At 38.5% G+C, this 17,559-nt stretch overlaps 1 protein-coding gene across 4 annotated transcripts in view; it reads right to left on the bottom strand.

Moving 5' to 3' along the window:
* LOC135798621 (nephrin-like) overlaps positions 1–17,559 on the bottom strand; it is a 56,195-nt gene that overhangs the window by 10,663 nt on the left and 27,973 nt on the right. For all 4 annotated transcript variants that reach the window (XM_065311502.1, XM_065311501.1, XM_065311500.1 and 1 more), the window contains 2 exons: positions 13,669–13,994; positions 2,559–2,840 (listed from right to left, as the gene is read on the bottom strand). In XM_065311502.1, coding sequence (XP_065167574.1) covers positions 2,559–2,840; positions 13,669–13,994 — 608 coding nt within the window. The remainder of the gene's footprint in view (positions 1–2,558; positions 2,841–13,668; positions 13,995–17,559) is intronic.

The raw sequence follows: 17,559 nt of genomic DNA, 5'->3' as shown, positions 1-17,559 counted from the left end.
CTCTTACTGCAATTGACAACAAAACAGAAAAAAGTAAAAAAAAATTTAAATTTTCACACAAACGCCATTTGGCCAGCATTCCAAATTCATATATATTCGGGAAACTATTTAGATTGCTGCGGAATATAAATAGGATGTAGGGTATAATCTGATCCCCTACTGCTTTCGCACTATAAATCTTACGCCGCCCGCCATACGACTACATCACCGGCGCCTCCACCAGCCAAATGGTAGGGCTTAACTCGCTACTTACAATTTGCACTCGGCTAGACGGCTCGCACTTCTCGGGATGTTTTCGTAAGTAATACACTTTTTGCAAATTCGCGCGGTGAAAAATGCAGGACACACAGGTTGAATTCATAAAACTCCGACTTGTCACACATGAATATATATTTTTTTATTTTTCTCTGCGACACTGAGAAAAATATGAAGATGAAGTCATGAGCGATGTGAGCGCATTGTCTTGAGTCCTGGCGCGCATTTAAGGTGAAAGTCGTATTTGTCACGCCGATGAAAATTCGTGCGTAGGCGTCTGCTTCTTCCGTTTCAATTATTTCACGCCGGAACAATGTGGAAAAGGCGGTTATTGAATAAATGCCAAGCTTTTGAGATCCTTCATCAGTTTTCCTACCCTACGGCGGCTTTTCTCTTTCGCTCGCCTCGAAAACTATGACGTTTTGTTATTGACGACTTTTCATTTGTCGACGTTGATAATAATATTAGGGCTGTAATATCACGCTGATAAATTTCAACTGTCAATACACGCAACAAATTCGATTTTGATTAATTTGTCATGTTTTCGGTGGTGTGTCGCGTGCGGCCGGACTTACACGCTATTTTCTTCGCATTTTTTTTCTCTCCGCGCTGAGGCGTGGGGAGATATAAATGGACGCAGGCGGCGAGGGTGGCGGCGGTTTGCGCACTTCTAAATAAAAGATGACATTTTTATCCACATTTTTATTATATACGACTTCATCATTATTTTTCCAACTTCTTCCGCTGCGTAACCCGCCAGAGATGGAATACATATTCATTTATGTTCGTATGAAAAGCTTTTAGTGTAAACGAATCAAAGAGAATTCATTTTATAGAGAGCACAACAACGGCGCGTATCACGTTTAAATAATTCCGCAGCCTGGAAAACTATTAAATGCGAGCATTATTTAAAACGCAATTTATAACAATAGATATAATGCTCATTTAAAATCATTATTTAATTGAAATAATCAATTTGGATAATTGTTTATGAATTATATCACGCGCGTGCTATTCATAAACCAATTATTTGTGACTCATTTGCATAATTCGAAACTGAGTGTATCTCATCGAGGCGCTCATTACGCCCGGATTTCGCACTGTAATTGAATCGCATTTATAAGATTATATTGTGACAAATTTCGTTAATTACATTTAAATCCTACAAGTGCTCAGTAAGACTGCAACTTGTTACTGTCAATTAAATTTTAATTTGTTTGCCCTCGGGACGTGTCAAGAATATCTGAATTTCCGCGTTGAATTAATGCTCGTTAGCGCAATTACGAAGTATTTTTGGATGCAGACTGACTAGGAATTCATTTACAGACTATTTGCACACTACACGCTTGAGAGGAAACATCAACTTTCAAATCACTTTCGAGATTATTTCCTGGGTTTTAATTTCTTGGAAAGAAATAATGGCATATTAAGTATCAAGTGCGCTAAGTGGCACTTCAACCACGTTCAGCGATGTGATGCTTACGTTATTTTATTTTAGTTTTACTAAATATCCTGGTTTAGTATATTATTTGAACTTTTTATTTTAAAACTGCGAATTCTGTTCGCACACTACTGGGAAATGTAAGGTTATAAATACATGGGAGTTCGCGCACGCAGTCGAAATTACATACGACCAAGCCCGCCGCGTCAACACGCGTATTTCATATGGTTTTGTACTGCACCGTTGGCACATGCGCAAACGCAAGTTCCACCCCGTGACTAAAGTACTTTAGTCACGGCTTTATTCATTTGTAATTAAAGAGTCATTTTTTGTATCGCAAAACCATAAAACTGTATAATTAAAAAAAACTGTTTTTTGTAATAAAATTATTATTTGTTTGTTATTTTATAAACTCGAGCCGTGAAACTACTAATTCACCCAATATTATAGAATTAATGGCAAAAATTCGAATAAATCTGGCAGAAACAACTAAAATTTGTTTATGTATGTAATAAAACCAGTAATATGCGTATAACATTGATCGAGTTTTAATTTATTCCACAAAAAGTCAAAATTTTATATCTGTTTCAATATGTTATTAAAAATAAACAAATTGATTAAATATTACAACATATTTAGTACCTCACATTTTGTATGTTATCAATTTTGCAATATTAATAAAATATTAACTCACATAAATGTTATTATTTTTTGGTGAAAGAATATTGCATTATTTAAAATTTTTGCCGACAGTAAGCAGAAATGTTTGAATGTGAACAAAGTCAATTTGGTTTGCTGATTCGAGTGCATTGATATCGAGCACACGCACGCGGCGGCGGAAAATAAGGAAAAATTTGCTTACCCACGGATTAGCGACGAGATGGCATTCGAAGTAGACGTCGGCGCCCTCCTTGATGTCGTTGGCGTCCAGGCCGTGGCCGAGGGTGAGCGTCACTTTCGGCGGATACAAGACACGTAGCATCCAAGTATCCCGCAATTCACTCAAGGGTATTCGATGGTTGGACGCGCGGCACGTTAGGAGCAGGCCGTGGTCGGACGCCGTCGGCGTGAACGTCAGCGTGCTGGTCGTCGTGTTGCCGTCGGCCGAGACCGCCACCGAGCCGCCCTCCAGCGACATGCCGTCCTGCATTCAGAAAACATTCGGGGTTGAACAGTAAAATCGATTTAGCGTCGCAAAAGTCAAACTTTCAGCATCACAACACCAAACAATCAAAACCCAAGCGGGGAAAATTTTATTTTGAGGTTTTAGGGAAGTTTTCTATAAACACTTTATTTGATTATGTGTTCAGCACAGTTTTATCACGTTAAAAATTTAATTCCAAGTGGAATATCAGCTTATATTGCATTTTAGACAAAAGAGTTAATGTTCTATTCAATCCAATGATACAGAGTTTTCTATACCGCATATTTTGTATATAATATCATATTCTGTTTAGAAAACTTTGTGGAGCACAATTCCGTTTTCGGTTTATGTTTATCTTTATTAGTTTCCGAGATATTTGATACTTAAGTTGAGTTGAAAGTAAACTTTGTACTTAAATGTGCCTACAGGGTGAAGGATTAAAGCTATTAAGTTGTAAACTATATAAATATGGTAATTAAAAGCTAACTAATGGTTTTATTAGTTTTTAAAAATAATAAAGCAGTGAATAGAAACGCGCCTCCACCAATTTTATCGCGTGAATATTTTAATTAACCTGAAATTAATAGGTTATTTGAAACCAATATTTTGCTTCCAACTAATTAAAATTGGATTAAAAGTAGTAAAATACAGTACCCAATTAGGCATAATTAAATTACATTGTTTACTCCAAGAAAAATATTTACTACAAAAAATATGTGGAATTGTTTTACGCTTTTTGCTCTTAAAATACAAAAATAATTGCGCAAATGAGCTAATTTCATCTGAAAAAAAAAAGATATACGCTACAACAGCACCATTAAAAGAAACCAGCAAAAAATCTCTCAATTCTACTCGTAGCCCGCTCAGAAAACAAAAAACTTCATTACGATCCGAATTTATCACGGCGATTATTTCGAAGGACCTGGGAAACAAGTTCGCCCAAGTTCAACTTATGCAGGCTAACCAAAAAAACCATCTTCCATGCCATATGATTTACTTGTTTTCAAACAGAAAAATTGAATTACCCAAAAATATATATCGCTGCAGACGAAAAATTAATGATATTGCGAAAGTTTGCTCATTCACGATGAGAAACCGGCAAAAATCGGCGCCAAGCAACACAATAAACAAACACAAACGCACCAAACTACTGCAGCAGGATAATGTCCTTATTGCAATACCATGTTCATGTTCAATGAAGCATCAATGCTTCAATCGAAGCGGCATGTTACATATTCATGCGAATATTGTGTGACAATTTGTAGTTACACACTTGTGTAAGGACAATTGCCAGGATTATAATTCTGTTTTACGCTCGGCTAGCCACATACACGTACATGGCAGGAACAAATGAAACGCCATTTTTATTCGCACCTTAATAACCTCATCCGGGCGTCCTTGTCATACGCGTTTGTTTTTGTTTAAAGCCTGCAGCACTGCACCACTACACGCAATGCTTTTTAATCGTCCAAAGCAGGAGATGTTCGGATGTATTACGTACGTGGCGCGAGCAATTAAACCCTTGACAAAGATTACACACGTAGCGGCACGTAGCCGCCATATTTTATGCTCGCGCGCATACACCTATATCTATAGAAAGAAGGATAATTCAGTTTTATGCCTCCATCGCCGCATACGAGGCTCCCAAGTTGATGGAGAGGGCTTTCCAACCACCAGCAACCAGTGTAATATATAGAAGTGGTATTCCGGAGCCATGATAACATCGGCATTATTAAAATTGTCCGCCCGGCGGAAGTCGAAAACGTTGATAGCGGCGTCCCAGGAAGGTGTACCAAGGTTTATAGTCTCAGGAATGTTTTAAAAATTATTTTTCGCGTTTCGGTAAAATTTTCATCACTTTTTCCACGGTTTAGGGATATTAAATCACAACCAACCAAAACCGTGACTAAAGTTGTGGTTAAAGTGTCACTTAGCGCACTTGTTATTTAATTTAATATTATTTTACATTAAAATTTTTATAAAAAACAAAAGAATGATTTTGAAAGCTTAAATTGCATTTCCAAAAAGTTTCGCAAGCTGTACAAAAATAATTAATTAACTTTTCAAAGTCTAAAGTTGTTTTTTCAAGTTTACAATGAAATTCAACGTGAAATTGTTTTAATGTTGCGCAATAATTCATGTTTTCTTGCATCGCACGCTACCAACACCTGTATTAGAATTTCTGAAACAGCAAAAAGCAAGTTCTGGGTGAATTAATGACAGCGTGTCATCACTAATTGCCTTTTAAGCGTTTCACCACAGTTTCGATGAATGAAACCGAAGACGATATGCGCGCATTGTTTCGGCGTACTTTTAATAACATTTCGAGACAGCGCCGTCATAAATTCCCATAGTTTTTGAAAGTAATTTACGACGGACGCGGAAATTAACATATTGCGTGAATTATTACCTCTTTCTCCTCCGCGCGCAGCGAAAAGTTGGAGTTGAGAGAAGTCAAATAGGTATTAGCCACCTACATTAAGCAAACTTCGCCAACTTTCGAAAACATTAGTTCGCAACGCCTTTCAGTTCAAGTTTTGACTTTGTTTTTCCATCGCTGGTTTTATTTTTTCATACTCAACACACTGGCAGTTGGAAGCGCGTGAAATTTATTGCAAACGACGTGTTATGCGTTTGTTTTAAATGCATAATGTTATTGATCGCGGCGCGCTTGGTGCGAAAAAACAACTGTTTCGATGATTCGGTTGTGGCGCTCCGAAAAGTTCCGCAGCGCCAGGCGCGAGCAGTGCGTTTCCGGTCGTTAATAAATTATAGTGGATGGGATTTGTTTCGGGGGATTACACGATATATTTTTTTGTTTGCGATATGCACGAATACAAAAACCCAGTGATATCCGCGTGTTGGCTCAATGAAAACGGGCGTGAGCGGCTAGACGGAACGAGGAAGTCGTGTGCGCCGCTGATGTAGGTTTAATTTAGTAAATGTATGAGGTGATGAAGTACATTAGGCTAATGTAGCGTGCGAAATGAAGCTCAAACGACGGGAAACGGCCGGAATCGCGTGGATACCTGCGCGTTTATTTTTGCCATGAAATGGAGATGCTGTGTTATTTTATCCACGAGAATACGCAAAATCTGACATTTTTCGTGTTTTTTTTTGTGGAGCGTATCAAAGATACTTGTTTTATACATACACCTATATCATAAAAGGGGTGAAATTTTGTAAGGCCGAAGGTGTAGGTGTTTCGAAATGCTTTTTAGATAAATTACATGATTGCACAGCGCAGGATTAATAATTGGGGATATTTTACGCTTTTTATTAAACATTTCAAAAATATTATCAGTTTTCCGGCCGCAAATTGGACACATTACATACGTGTTATTATTATTTGTGGTTTAACGGCTTCGTGGCGCTAATATTTATGTTTTATAGCTTTTGGATCGATGAACTTTTTAGTGGCTGGTTTTATAACAAAACTCTATTATTGCAAGCAAAACATTTTTCAAAATTGCTAGTTTAGTGTCCTGGGAATCGTAAAATTTCAAATAAAAAATAATTAGACTGTAAAACAAATAAATAATATTAATTCTATTTTTACTTTTAAAGCACGGTTTTTAGGCATAAAAAGTGAAATTTAAATCACCCACTGCCAAATCCGTGACTAAAGTACTTTAGTACACTAGATACTTAATATACGATTTTAATATAATATTGAGAAATAGTTTTTTTACATAATATTTTGTTTTATGGACCTATTACGTCTCAACTTTGTCAATTAAATTCAAAATTATTATTTAAAAAGCTAAAAAAATGCTAATTACTGAATATCTTTTTAAATAAAAAATATTCTATGTTCTCCACAATACTCTTAAAAATATGTATATAAAATTTACTAAAAATCAATTGAGTAGTTTCCAGGTGAATGCGTAACAAGCAATCAAAATCACATTTACACATAATATTTTAACAGATTCATTGTTTTCCCATTCTTAAAACGCAATATTCTCCATGTTTTTCAATTTCAGGTGACCAAAATAATAAATCCTCCCAATATCATATTTAAAATCAATAAAATTCACCTCCCTTTGTTTCTTCGGTGCGTTCACACGTTTCGCCCACGCCCAGGTTAGAACGCCAGAGAGGATGTTCATAAAGCATTCATGCACGCATGAAAAACGGAGATGATATCAACAACCGAATATCATTGAATGCCCGCATCCCTTAAACTGTTGTGCGCAGGCCGTGTATAAATTATACGCCAAGCATCATTGAATTATTTATGGCTGCAGAGGGGTAAATAATAGAGTGTAGTTGCTGCACGCCGAGGTCAGCATCTGCCAAAACACACAAACTTTCTTTCTTTCCTCACGTCCGCAGTTTCGTCGATTTTTTGTTCTCCTAACGCAGCATATGCGTGTGATAAGCGCGAAAAGATGTCAATTATGAGGAATGCATTTACTTTTCTTGTTTTATTGCTGAAAGGATGGTACCAGACGACCTAATGGCATGCCTTGTTAGAGCTTCTAATGCCATTAAGCGCACGATGTAGAATTAACTAAATTTCCCACTCGCACACTGGGCGTGGTAAAAAATTAACCAAAAAGTTGTAACGTAACAATCGCGGGGGAAAAAACCTGTTCGCTCTCGAGAATGGTTATGCTATGCGTAATGTAGGCAACTGAAACACTAACGACGAAATCATTTATCAGTCTGGTGTGCTTACAAAAATGTAATACACGCAAACACGGGCACTTAATGCCATTCGCGGGAAATTGCGAACTTAATCCGATTTTCCAACCTTCCGAACAGCGCTAACAAAGGAAATATTACAGAATATGCAACAAACACAACCTAATAATACAATACACAATAGAGACACAGAAAACAAAGAATATTTTTTAAATTAATTGAGTTTCCATGCGCAAAAATGAATAAAAAATTTGTAAGTAAATTTTGCTTACAATATGTGTACACTTGTGGATGTAATGTATGCAACCCAAATGACTAATGAGAAAATCATTCGCTTGCTCAAAACTAGCAAAAAAAGAAAACGCAGGCGCTTGCAGGAAACGGGTTACTTTGTATTCAACTTTTATTTGCATCTCGTTGCGTGCATGTTCGTTAGCGTCTAAATGCATTTACATGTTCATGCACTCGCGCAACTTGCGCGGAAGGAAAGTTTGGAGCAGAAAAATCCTTAAACACAAAGAACGCTCGACGCGAGAATGCAATTTCGTAAAACAACATCACCAAAGGGATGTGTACCCCTGGTGCAGTATCGTAAATTCATATTTACATTTAATTCACCGCACAGAAAAGTTTCCACCGTTCAAAAATGCAATTTTTAAAACGCAACGAAATTTTTTTGAATTCTTTAAATTTCCGATTTAAATTCGATGCAGCATCCGAGATTCAAGATTCCAAGCGAGGAAAAGGCAAATTAAGGCTACCGAATGTTTGTTTCGACGGCATTTAATTGCCCGTTTAATTTAAACCCCTCTTAAAGACGCCGACGCGCAGCCCTCGATCCCTTTTCCAGCTTTACCTACTTTCTCATTCCACAAGCAGCTGAAGTTCTGCAAGTGGATTCGAAAACAAGATTTTAAGTTAATTAATACATTCTGTAAATGTCTTAATTGCGCGTCGACCACGACTTAAAGAGGTCATGTTCGCGTGCGTTGTTTTTTCGTTCTAAGTGCACTTAAAATGTGCGTCGATTTTAATATCTTCCGCGCGGCGCATCATCCGGATGCGCTTTAATGAAACTTCAAAAGATTTCATAACTTTCTTCGCGCGTAATTGCTTCGAAAATTAACTATTATGAAAAGTGAGCGAGTGACTCGCGAATTACGCCCTCCGTGAGAGAGGAATTTTAATGCGTGGTCTTATTTTTTTCCAAATGTTTTTGTTTGTTTGTTTGTTTTTTTTTAAGCAAAAGAAAATAAAAACAAGAAACACGCATGTTTTCGGACGTGTTTCGCTCTATTTCGCACGGCAATTCGACGAAAAGCCCTCCGCATAATGGGGATATCTGACCAGTGAATGACAGCTTGAAATGTACGAGAACGCATGACTGGGCTTCGCCCACAAAGGAATCAAATTGAGGGGAAAACCTGGAAAATCGAAGCCGAGCGCGTCGCGCAGCCACAACACCGCACATCAGCCCCGACTTTAAACTCTCCATTTCCATCCGATCAGACAATCGAATCGATTGACACGTGACTGCTGACTGATTAACCAATTTCAAACACCACCGAAACTTGAAAATTTAATTGAAAAAAATTGGCAAATCAGTTTTTTTGTATACACCCTGTATAAATACGTATTCCGACTGCTATCTTGATAAATTATCGTCCTCTTCATTGTGATAGCTGGAGCTGGTTTCACTTAGATACACAGATGACAAGTTCGCAGTTGACTAATTTGGAATTTGATTCCGCGTACATATCAAATGTAATTTTCATCCTCGTGCCTGTGAGGAGTTGCAAACTCCGCGCGCACAATGTAAACCGAAGTTACCTTAAGCAAACCAACTTGCTACAAACAAGTCTTTGTGTGCCAACAATACGCGCATTGTTCTCGAATATGTTAAACATGCGATGTTGTGCTGCTTGGTTAGGATATTTCTCAACAATGCCGGCGAATTGAATTATTTATTATGCATGCAGGATAAAAATTATGTGTTCCAAAAGCACTCAAATTGTTTTCTTCTTAATTTTCACCTTAAATCCTTTTTCTCGGTTTTTAGACGCAAAAAGTGGTATTTTAATCACGGTCGTGACTAAAGCCGTGACTAAAGTACTTTAGTAACGGGGTGAAGGTTGCGCGTGGCATTGATCTTATACTGGACCGTAGGAAATGCGCAGATGCAAACTCTACCCCGTGACTAAAGTTCTTTAATCATGATTTTGGCCGTCCGTGACTAAAATACCACTTTTTCTGTTTCAAAACCGTGGAAAAAATGCCCAAAAATATTTTAAAATATTATACGTTTGCTGATAATAAAAACTGTCCGCTATGGAATATTTATAGGAATATAAACGTTCAACAAGAACGAGGACAAGCCGCCGCCTCCACTGCCGCCTTACGCGCCACCGCCGACGTTGCAAGAATGCACAGAATGTCCAGATCATAAATAACGCCGTTAGTTGCACGAATGTGTAATAAACGTTGCTATTGCACAACAAACAGTTGTTGTAAAAGTTATTTAGGTGTTTTAGCAGCGGAACTAACCGACCAAGCGCGCGGCCGCCCCCGCGGGAGATAAATCTTTGTCGTATGATTTGAGTAATTTTTCGGCCCTGGCAGGTAATTGAATATTGCATTACGAGATTACGCGCGGGGAGTTTTCTCACGAGCGGAAACTAATGTTTTATTTAAGAGCTCCGGGGCTCAAGAAGCCGAAACGCCACCGAGAGATAAAAGACGGAGAGTTATAGTGGGTGTGCGGTGACAAAATATTGTTTCAAGGACACGGCATGGAAGTGACAGAAAAGTTTTTAGATTAAATAAATTGTTTGTACATTCAATAATAAAAATATAATACATCGCTTGAAAGTTGAGCGAAAAATTTTGTTTTAGAAAAAAAATTCTGAAATAAGAGATTTGCGCGACGTGGCGTCAGAGGAGGAATCAATCATTTATTGAAATACCGATGACGCCGATGAAAATGTATACCGCGAGCAGCTCCCAGACGTATCAAATCGCGCTGCGTAAACTTGAAGCATATCCAGCAATGTTGTGCTTTGCGAGGCCCGCTGAGAATCGCATGCAATATTTACTGCTGCGCATGATGTCAGGAAGAGTACTGATAGAACATTACGACCATTTGAACATTTTAAAACAAACATTTGCGGCAAACAGAAAGCTTTTTGAAAGTTTTGAAAAAAATTGCAATTTCAAGAACTCTGTGCGTGTGTTTGTGTGTGTTGGGGAAAAATGAGGGGAGAAATCCTTAGGGCAGTCATTATTTTTTCCAAGCCACGAGTGTCAGATTGTTGCCGGCCAACTTGTTGCGCAATAGTTTGATATTTAGCGCGGGGAATTCATTTCGCACACGTTTCTTTTGAAACTTTTGTCGAGCGTGTTTGCACGTCATTCGATAAGTTCGCTGTGGTCGTCCGGTGATTGATGAAACAAGAAAGAAATAAAGAAAAAATAAACGTGACCTGAAAGAAAACCCTCCAAAAATGCGAGCAGATTTTTATCTACACCTTTCTCCTCCTTTTCTTTATTTTTTTCTGAGTGATACTCAATTGAATAACCAAACAAAAATTTTTCAAATAAATTATTTTTGGTCTTAACTATCGAGCGAGTGATTCGCTTCGTGTAATTTAACTTTGAAATATAGCACGGAGGCAATCTGCGTAATTTAAGTTAATTAAGCTGACGGTAAATGTAGTAAGACAGGCACCGAACGAAGGTATACTGGAGGAGTGAAAATCCCGACGAAAACTCTCTCGTGCAAAGGATTTCATGAAAGTATATCACGCATTTACCACAGCGCACTCATGCCCCATATATATGTAAATAAATAAGATGGAATTACGTGCGAAAAGAATGTGTGTGCGCCGCTGGTGGCGGCGAACGGCAATGATGTGTATGCGCGTGCACGTATTGTACACTCTCTCGCCTGACGGTTTCAGTCAACTCGTAACTAACAAACTGTATCCGAGTGTAGCGACCGACTGCCACCCCCAGCTCGCACGCAATGCGGCGAATTTCGTGCGAGTCGTTTTTCCAGCTGCTCGTTTTCACCACACTGACGAATATCATCTCGCACACTGCGCAGATATATTTACGAGCGTATTATTCGGATGTAAACTGAACCGGCGGATCACACAACACAACGATAGGAAAAAACTGGGACGCGCTTTCTGGTCATTTATCATCATCGTCTGCGTGAAATCAAAGTAAAGATAAACCACTGGAAATACAATGGTATATTAGGTATCAAGTGCGCTAAGTGGCACTTTAACCACGTTTAGCGATGTGATATTTTTTTTTATTTTTACTGAATTTTCACGTTTAATTTTTGTATTTAAAGTTTTTATTTCAAAACTTCGAATTTAATTAGCATACTACTGGGAAATGGAAGGTTATAATTCATGGGAGTTCGCGCACGCACTCGAAACCACTTACGGCCGCGTTGACACGAGCTGCAGCCGCGCATGCGCTTTGTTGTCGCAAGTAAGTAAAATGCTATTTAGCGCACTTGATACTTAATATACTCAATTTATTTTTGGATAAAAAAAATCAATAATATTTTGATTTGATTTTATTCATGCTCGTGTATAGAAAAAAAGTTTATAATTGAATCGAGTTTAGTCCTGGATGAATATAGATTATGTTTTAATACAATTCGCCAAACAAAAGCCAGCTTAATCGTTTTTATCCACGCCTTAAACTCCATCTCGGCATCGAATTTTCTTTCAAACGTCTTACCACCCCTGCGACTTCTTTTCCGTGCGGCGCGGATTTCCCGCCGCGCGCCGAAACAAACATATTCGGTACACAAAAGAACAAGATGATACAGACGGCGCCTCCACATCCGGCATTGATATTCCGCCGGCGTATTAACAAAAAGCGTACGCGGAATATAAATAAATTTTTATTCAAACGCGAGCGCGCGCGGGCGCGGTAATAAATAAATAAATTATTATACGTTTGATTTTGTTTCTCGCATCCCCCGTGGCAACACGCCACCCCCGCTAAACCTATCATTTATGGTCAACGACATAAAAAAAGGAAAAGATTAGAATCATATAAGGAAACAAAAGGAAAACGTCGAAACGAGGACAAAAACGCCGCCGGCGGCGGCGGCTGCGGCCGGGGCCCAAACCCACTGCCAAACGCACGCAAACATCGGGTGTGCGACTCGCGCACCGTCGGAGCGGAAAAAAAACTTACGTTGGATATTTCCTTTGGGCCGTTCTTGCGGCTCAAACGAAATTACTTTCTGTTTACCTTCTTTCTGGCCGCTTCTTCCAAACCAGAGGCGGCTGGAACCCAATAAATTCATTAAATTCTCAATATCCCACTCGACCCGCTCCCGGCCCAATTTAATTAGGCGGCGTAATTTACACCGCGCGTTCCAATTATTGAAATTTACTAGATTCTTATATTTCGCCGACGCGACACCTTTTCAAATTGATTTTTTTTTATATTAACATAACCTCACATAACCAAACATAATCTAAAAACAAATTTTAGATAAAATCAATCCCGAATGGTAATATCTCCGGTAGTAAAATGAAAAACTAGTCGTAAAACATCGATCACCTGTTGGTGGCCATAGCCATCATGGCCGCCGATATTATTTTCTATTAACATAGAAATGGCTAGTGCTGGAGCCGGAAGTGCAGCGCATGTACCAATATGCGATCAATTTATTACACGCAATTTCACGCGCCTACCGGAAAACGGCGTGGGTGTTATGGAGGGCTTTTCAGTATTCCGCACCGACGGCGATGCTAATATACGGCGGTTGACTTTATCGTCGTTCGGATCGGCGCGACCGAACTTAACAATTCCCGCCAGGCTCGAACTTAATTTCACATAATAACTTCCTTCGACTATGAACTCCGCATTTGCATATGTCAAATATGTGCCGGGGACGTGCCAAATAGTTTCGCCGATGTTCAATTAATTAATGAGAAATTGTGCGCGAGAATATATTAATAATCAAATTTAACGTTGAAATCCCCTCACGGCAGTAATTACAGGTTAGTTTTAAACCTAACATAGGCAACCAAACCAACACCTTTTTGACAATGACAATATTTGTACATACGTCAAAGGTCAACGCGTTGGAGGAAATTCATGCGGGTTGATAATAAAACAAGAAACATTAATAACGAACGCTTACCTTCCACCAAGTGATGACGGCGGGCGGTCGTGAACCCTTGCATTTGCATGTAATATCCGTCCGGCGGCCGGCACTTAGCGGCTGATTGTCCCCTTGGAGGCGGGACTCCAGCGGCCGCAGATACATGTCAACAGCGACGCGTACAACCAGCGGCGGCTGCAGTTGGCTATTACTAACCTCGCAACTGAACACCGCCAAGAGATGGGTGCGCAGCAGCTTGTTTATCTTGAGCACGTTTTGCGACTTCTTGCGTTCGGCGAAGTACTGCGTTTCGTCGGAAATCTGCTCGCCGTCGCGCCACCACGACACGCGCGGCAGCGGTTTACCTGGAAATTGTGATATATTAATACGAGCCGGCATAATAAATCTAACCCCTCGACGCCGTAAGAAGCGTAAAAACTCCGCCGACCTCATAAATATGTCAATGGATTTTTTAGCTACCTTGGCTTTCGGGGTGATGACGTGACGACGCCGCCCCCGGGTTGGATCTTGTAAAATAATTTAAAATACAGGGCTCACTTGGACAAGGGACATGACTAGTAAGTGTAAGAGTATTATCGTCAAGGGGATAGTTCGCCGAATGGAAAAAAATCTAATTACGCGCCGGCCGAGGGAAGCATGATGGATATCTGCGCGCGGAATACGCGCACATATTATTACGCAGCGTGGGTAATTTATTTTGCGAGGATTTATCGCCGCCTGCGTGCCCTTTATGCTACTATAAATGCATTTCGCTTGTTAAGTTGGCCAGAAAATCGGAATTTACGTTTTATGCCCAGTTGCTCAACAGTTTACGTTGTTTTATTTTCGTTTACAAGTTAATTTAACTAGTTTAATAGAAAATTTCGCAAAAAAGTTTTTTTTTTTAATTTGTAAAAAATAAAATACTTTGAAAAAAAGTTGATTTTTTTAATCAAAATTTAGCTCAAATAGTAAGTAATTTGGGTAAAAATTAATTTTTTTTGAAAAAATTTTGCTAAAAAATTTATTATTAATGAAATAATTGATTTTTTTGAAAATTTTTGCTAAAACATTGAATCATTTGGCAAAAAATTGATTTTTTAGAAAAAAAATTGCAAAAAACAGAAATCATTTAAAAATCGAATGATTTTTGAAATAATTTTGCGAAAAAAGTTGATTTTTAGAAAAATTTTGCTAAAAATCTGAAATAATTGCTTGAAAAACTTTACTTTTGCAGCAAAAAAGTTTCCCCAAACAGATGTTGAATGTATTGTCAACTCCACCTAACGGTGGAGACTGAAGTTAGCGCAAGCAAGCATAAGTATTGAAATACAATGGTAGGTAGTACTAGGTAATACTTCTGCGTCTTGAATAATAAGCCAGTTGTATATAAGCCATGGCAGGTCAATGCAGTATTTGTCAAGCCAGTAGGTGTGCTGATGAGACCTCTAATGGTCGAAATAGCTATCCACATCAGGCTTGACAAATACTTGCATTGACTTGCAATGGTTTCGTAAAAATATCGTTTTGGCGATATTGTGAGGGTATAGCGTACAGTAAGTGTTTACTTAACTTTACTTAGCTTATACTCACCCTCTCGTACTACCTACCATTGTATTTCAAGATGTTGAATGTGTTGGAAACTAGCCGTACCTCCCAACACCGGAAAACGCTCCCAGGGACACGAAATAAATTACAAACATTCAACGATGTTTACTTTATCAACATCGTTCAGTGTTCGCGCGAAGGCATCAGCTGTCTCAAACTTAATTGAAAAATTTGTTGTACGCGATGCGCGCGTGCCGTTCGTCGCCGAACAAATATTTATGTAAAATTTTCTTTATAATATTCGGCAAACACGCCCTGGCGCACAGAAATTTGCACATCTATCCCGGTGCGCATTCCACGCCCTATAAACTTGTCACGCTGCTTTTTCCAGATTGCCTAATGCCCTAATACACGTCGTGCTAAACAAATCTCGTTCGCAAAAACAATTTAGCATAAAATCACTTTTTCCTCGTGTAAAAATCAAATTTTTTTCTTGTATTTCGGCGCAGATGGCGAAAAGAAAGCGCATTGCGCGGTACGTTTATAGATTGTAGATAGGAGCGAAACGCACTCTGGGCAGAAATGGCCGAATTTGGGGCGGAAAACGCGAATAAACATCGCTGCGGAAGGATGAAAAAAATATTCACGAATCCTTGACGCGCAACAACGTGCGCCGAATCTCCATCTCCATGTATATAGATTGGAAACACTTGCCGGTTTTATTCGCCCAACAATCGCCCTGGACTGTAAAATATATCAAGGCAACGGGCGGCGGCAGCGGTCGGAGATGGGCGAGATATAAAATAAAATTTCAGTTGATCTGCTCGGACCTTAGACCCGGTCATAACCGTGAACAATGTGAACATGTAGATATAAAGAAAGGTTTCGAGCGCTTTTTACGATTCTCCTACGCCCGTCAATGTTTCAAGAGGTCACGCAAGTCCAAAAGACAACACAACACAATACAGGGTGTCATCAAAACATCAAAAATTAAGATTTTAAGCAGGGAAGCGCAGTTTTAAGGTTATATTTGCATTTTGAGGTTAGAATAAATGAAAAAGTAACAAAATTTTGATTATTTTGACGTAAAATTATGCAAAACTTCATTTTAAATATTTTTCATTTTTTGTCGAAAAGTGACCCAATGTCATTAAAAAAATATCATAATAGTGAAAAATTGAGGTTAGATTTATCGAAATTTTGTGTAGTAAGTGATTTTGATGTTTTTTTGGCATTTTTAAGGTTTTTCATACGCCATGAGGTCACAAAAACACTACATATATACAGGGTGATCCCATAACCTTCCCTAATCATTTTCAGATAAAATTTAAGCTTTTGAGCAGGTAGACTAAACTTTGCGTATAATATTAAGCAACATTTTCGAGTAAATGTTTTGATCTTGCATGACTGCTGAATGTCGCAAAGTTTCGCGTCGCGCGTGTGTTTTGATATCATTACGATTACCATTCGAGAGAAGATAAAATAGAATAATCTAATTATTCGAAATGCACACGGCGGAGCTAAGTGCGAAGTTTGGCTGGCGCAGCGGATTTTGCAAAACTTCATCATTGAAGTATGCACGGCTAAAGCGCGTTTCTACGTAATTAATTTCAATAGACATTCGCGAATGTGCACGGACAAATATTACAAACAATTTTCACGGATTATATACGAACACTAACAATGTTTAAAGTTATATGGAATGTGAAAAATTTTAAAATCTAAGTCTTGGACTTGCACAAGTTGCTCGCGTGCATGCTGTGCCCCGGGGAGTAAGTCGACGACTGTTACCTGAAGTTCGTAGGTCCTGTTACGTTGCTAATAAGGTACATTTTCGTAAAAGGCTACAACTCTTATACTTGCAGAGGAAGTAAGCACCTACGGAAACTTGTACTACAAGTTTTATGCTCGAGTTATTCTACTTGACAGAGCAGGCTCAATGATAATAATCCTCTTAAACTTTTTAAATATTTTTTTGTCTTTTTGCTACACCCTGAGTTGGTGGAGTATATTGGGAGCAAGTTGGTAACTAAGTTAAAATCCTGTAGTTAATTAATTCGTCCCAAAATCGAAGTGCGCCGCGCTGATGAGATAAGGAAGGATTGAAACTTATTTAGCATAAAGTTCTATTGAGATAACAACATGGAAGGCTGGCTTTCCAGTTGCGTGCGTGATGAAAATTGGGTTTTCATACTGCTATTACATATGTGACATAAAAACAATTTGAAGTAATATTACAAGTATATCTGTGATTTTGTTACGTGAATGTTTGTTACGCTTTCACGCAAAAACCATTCAACCAATTTTCATAAATTTTCGTATAAGGAAAATTTGAATATTAGAGAATAACATAGACTAAATTTTGTTCCGAAAAAATAATTA

The sequence above is a fragment of the Atheta coriaria genome, unplaced genomic scaffold (assembly GCF_025399875.1).
Source record: "Atheta coriaria isolate IRGN ID8LTWV9N9 unplaced genomic scaffold, Caltech_Dcor_3.1 hic_scaffold_9_pilon, whole genome shotgun sequence".
In the NCBI taxonomy this organism is placed as follows: Eukaryota; Metazoa; Arthropoda; class Insecta; order Coleoptera; family Staphylinidae; genus Dalotia; species Dalotia coriaria.
The sequence above is the reverse complement of the archived record's forward strand: the minus strand, read 5'-3'. Positions and strand labels throughout refer to the sequence as shown.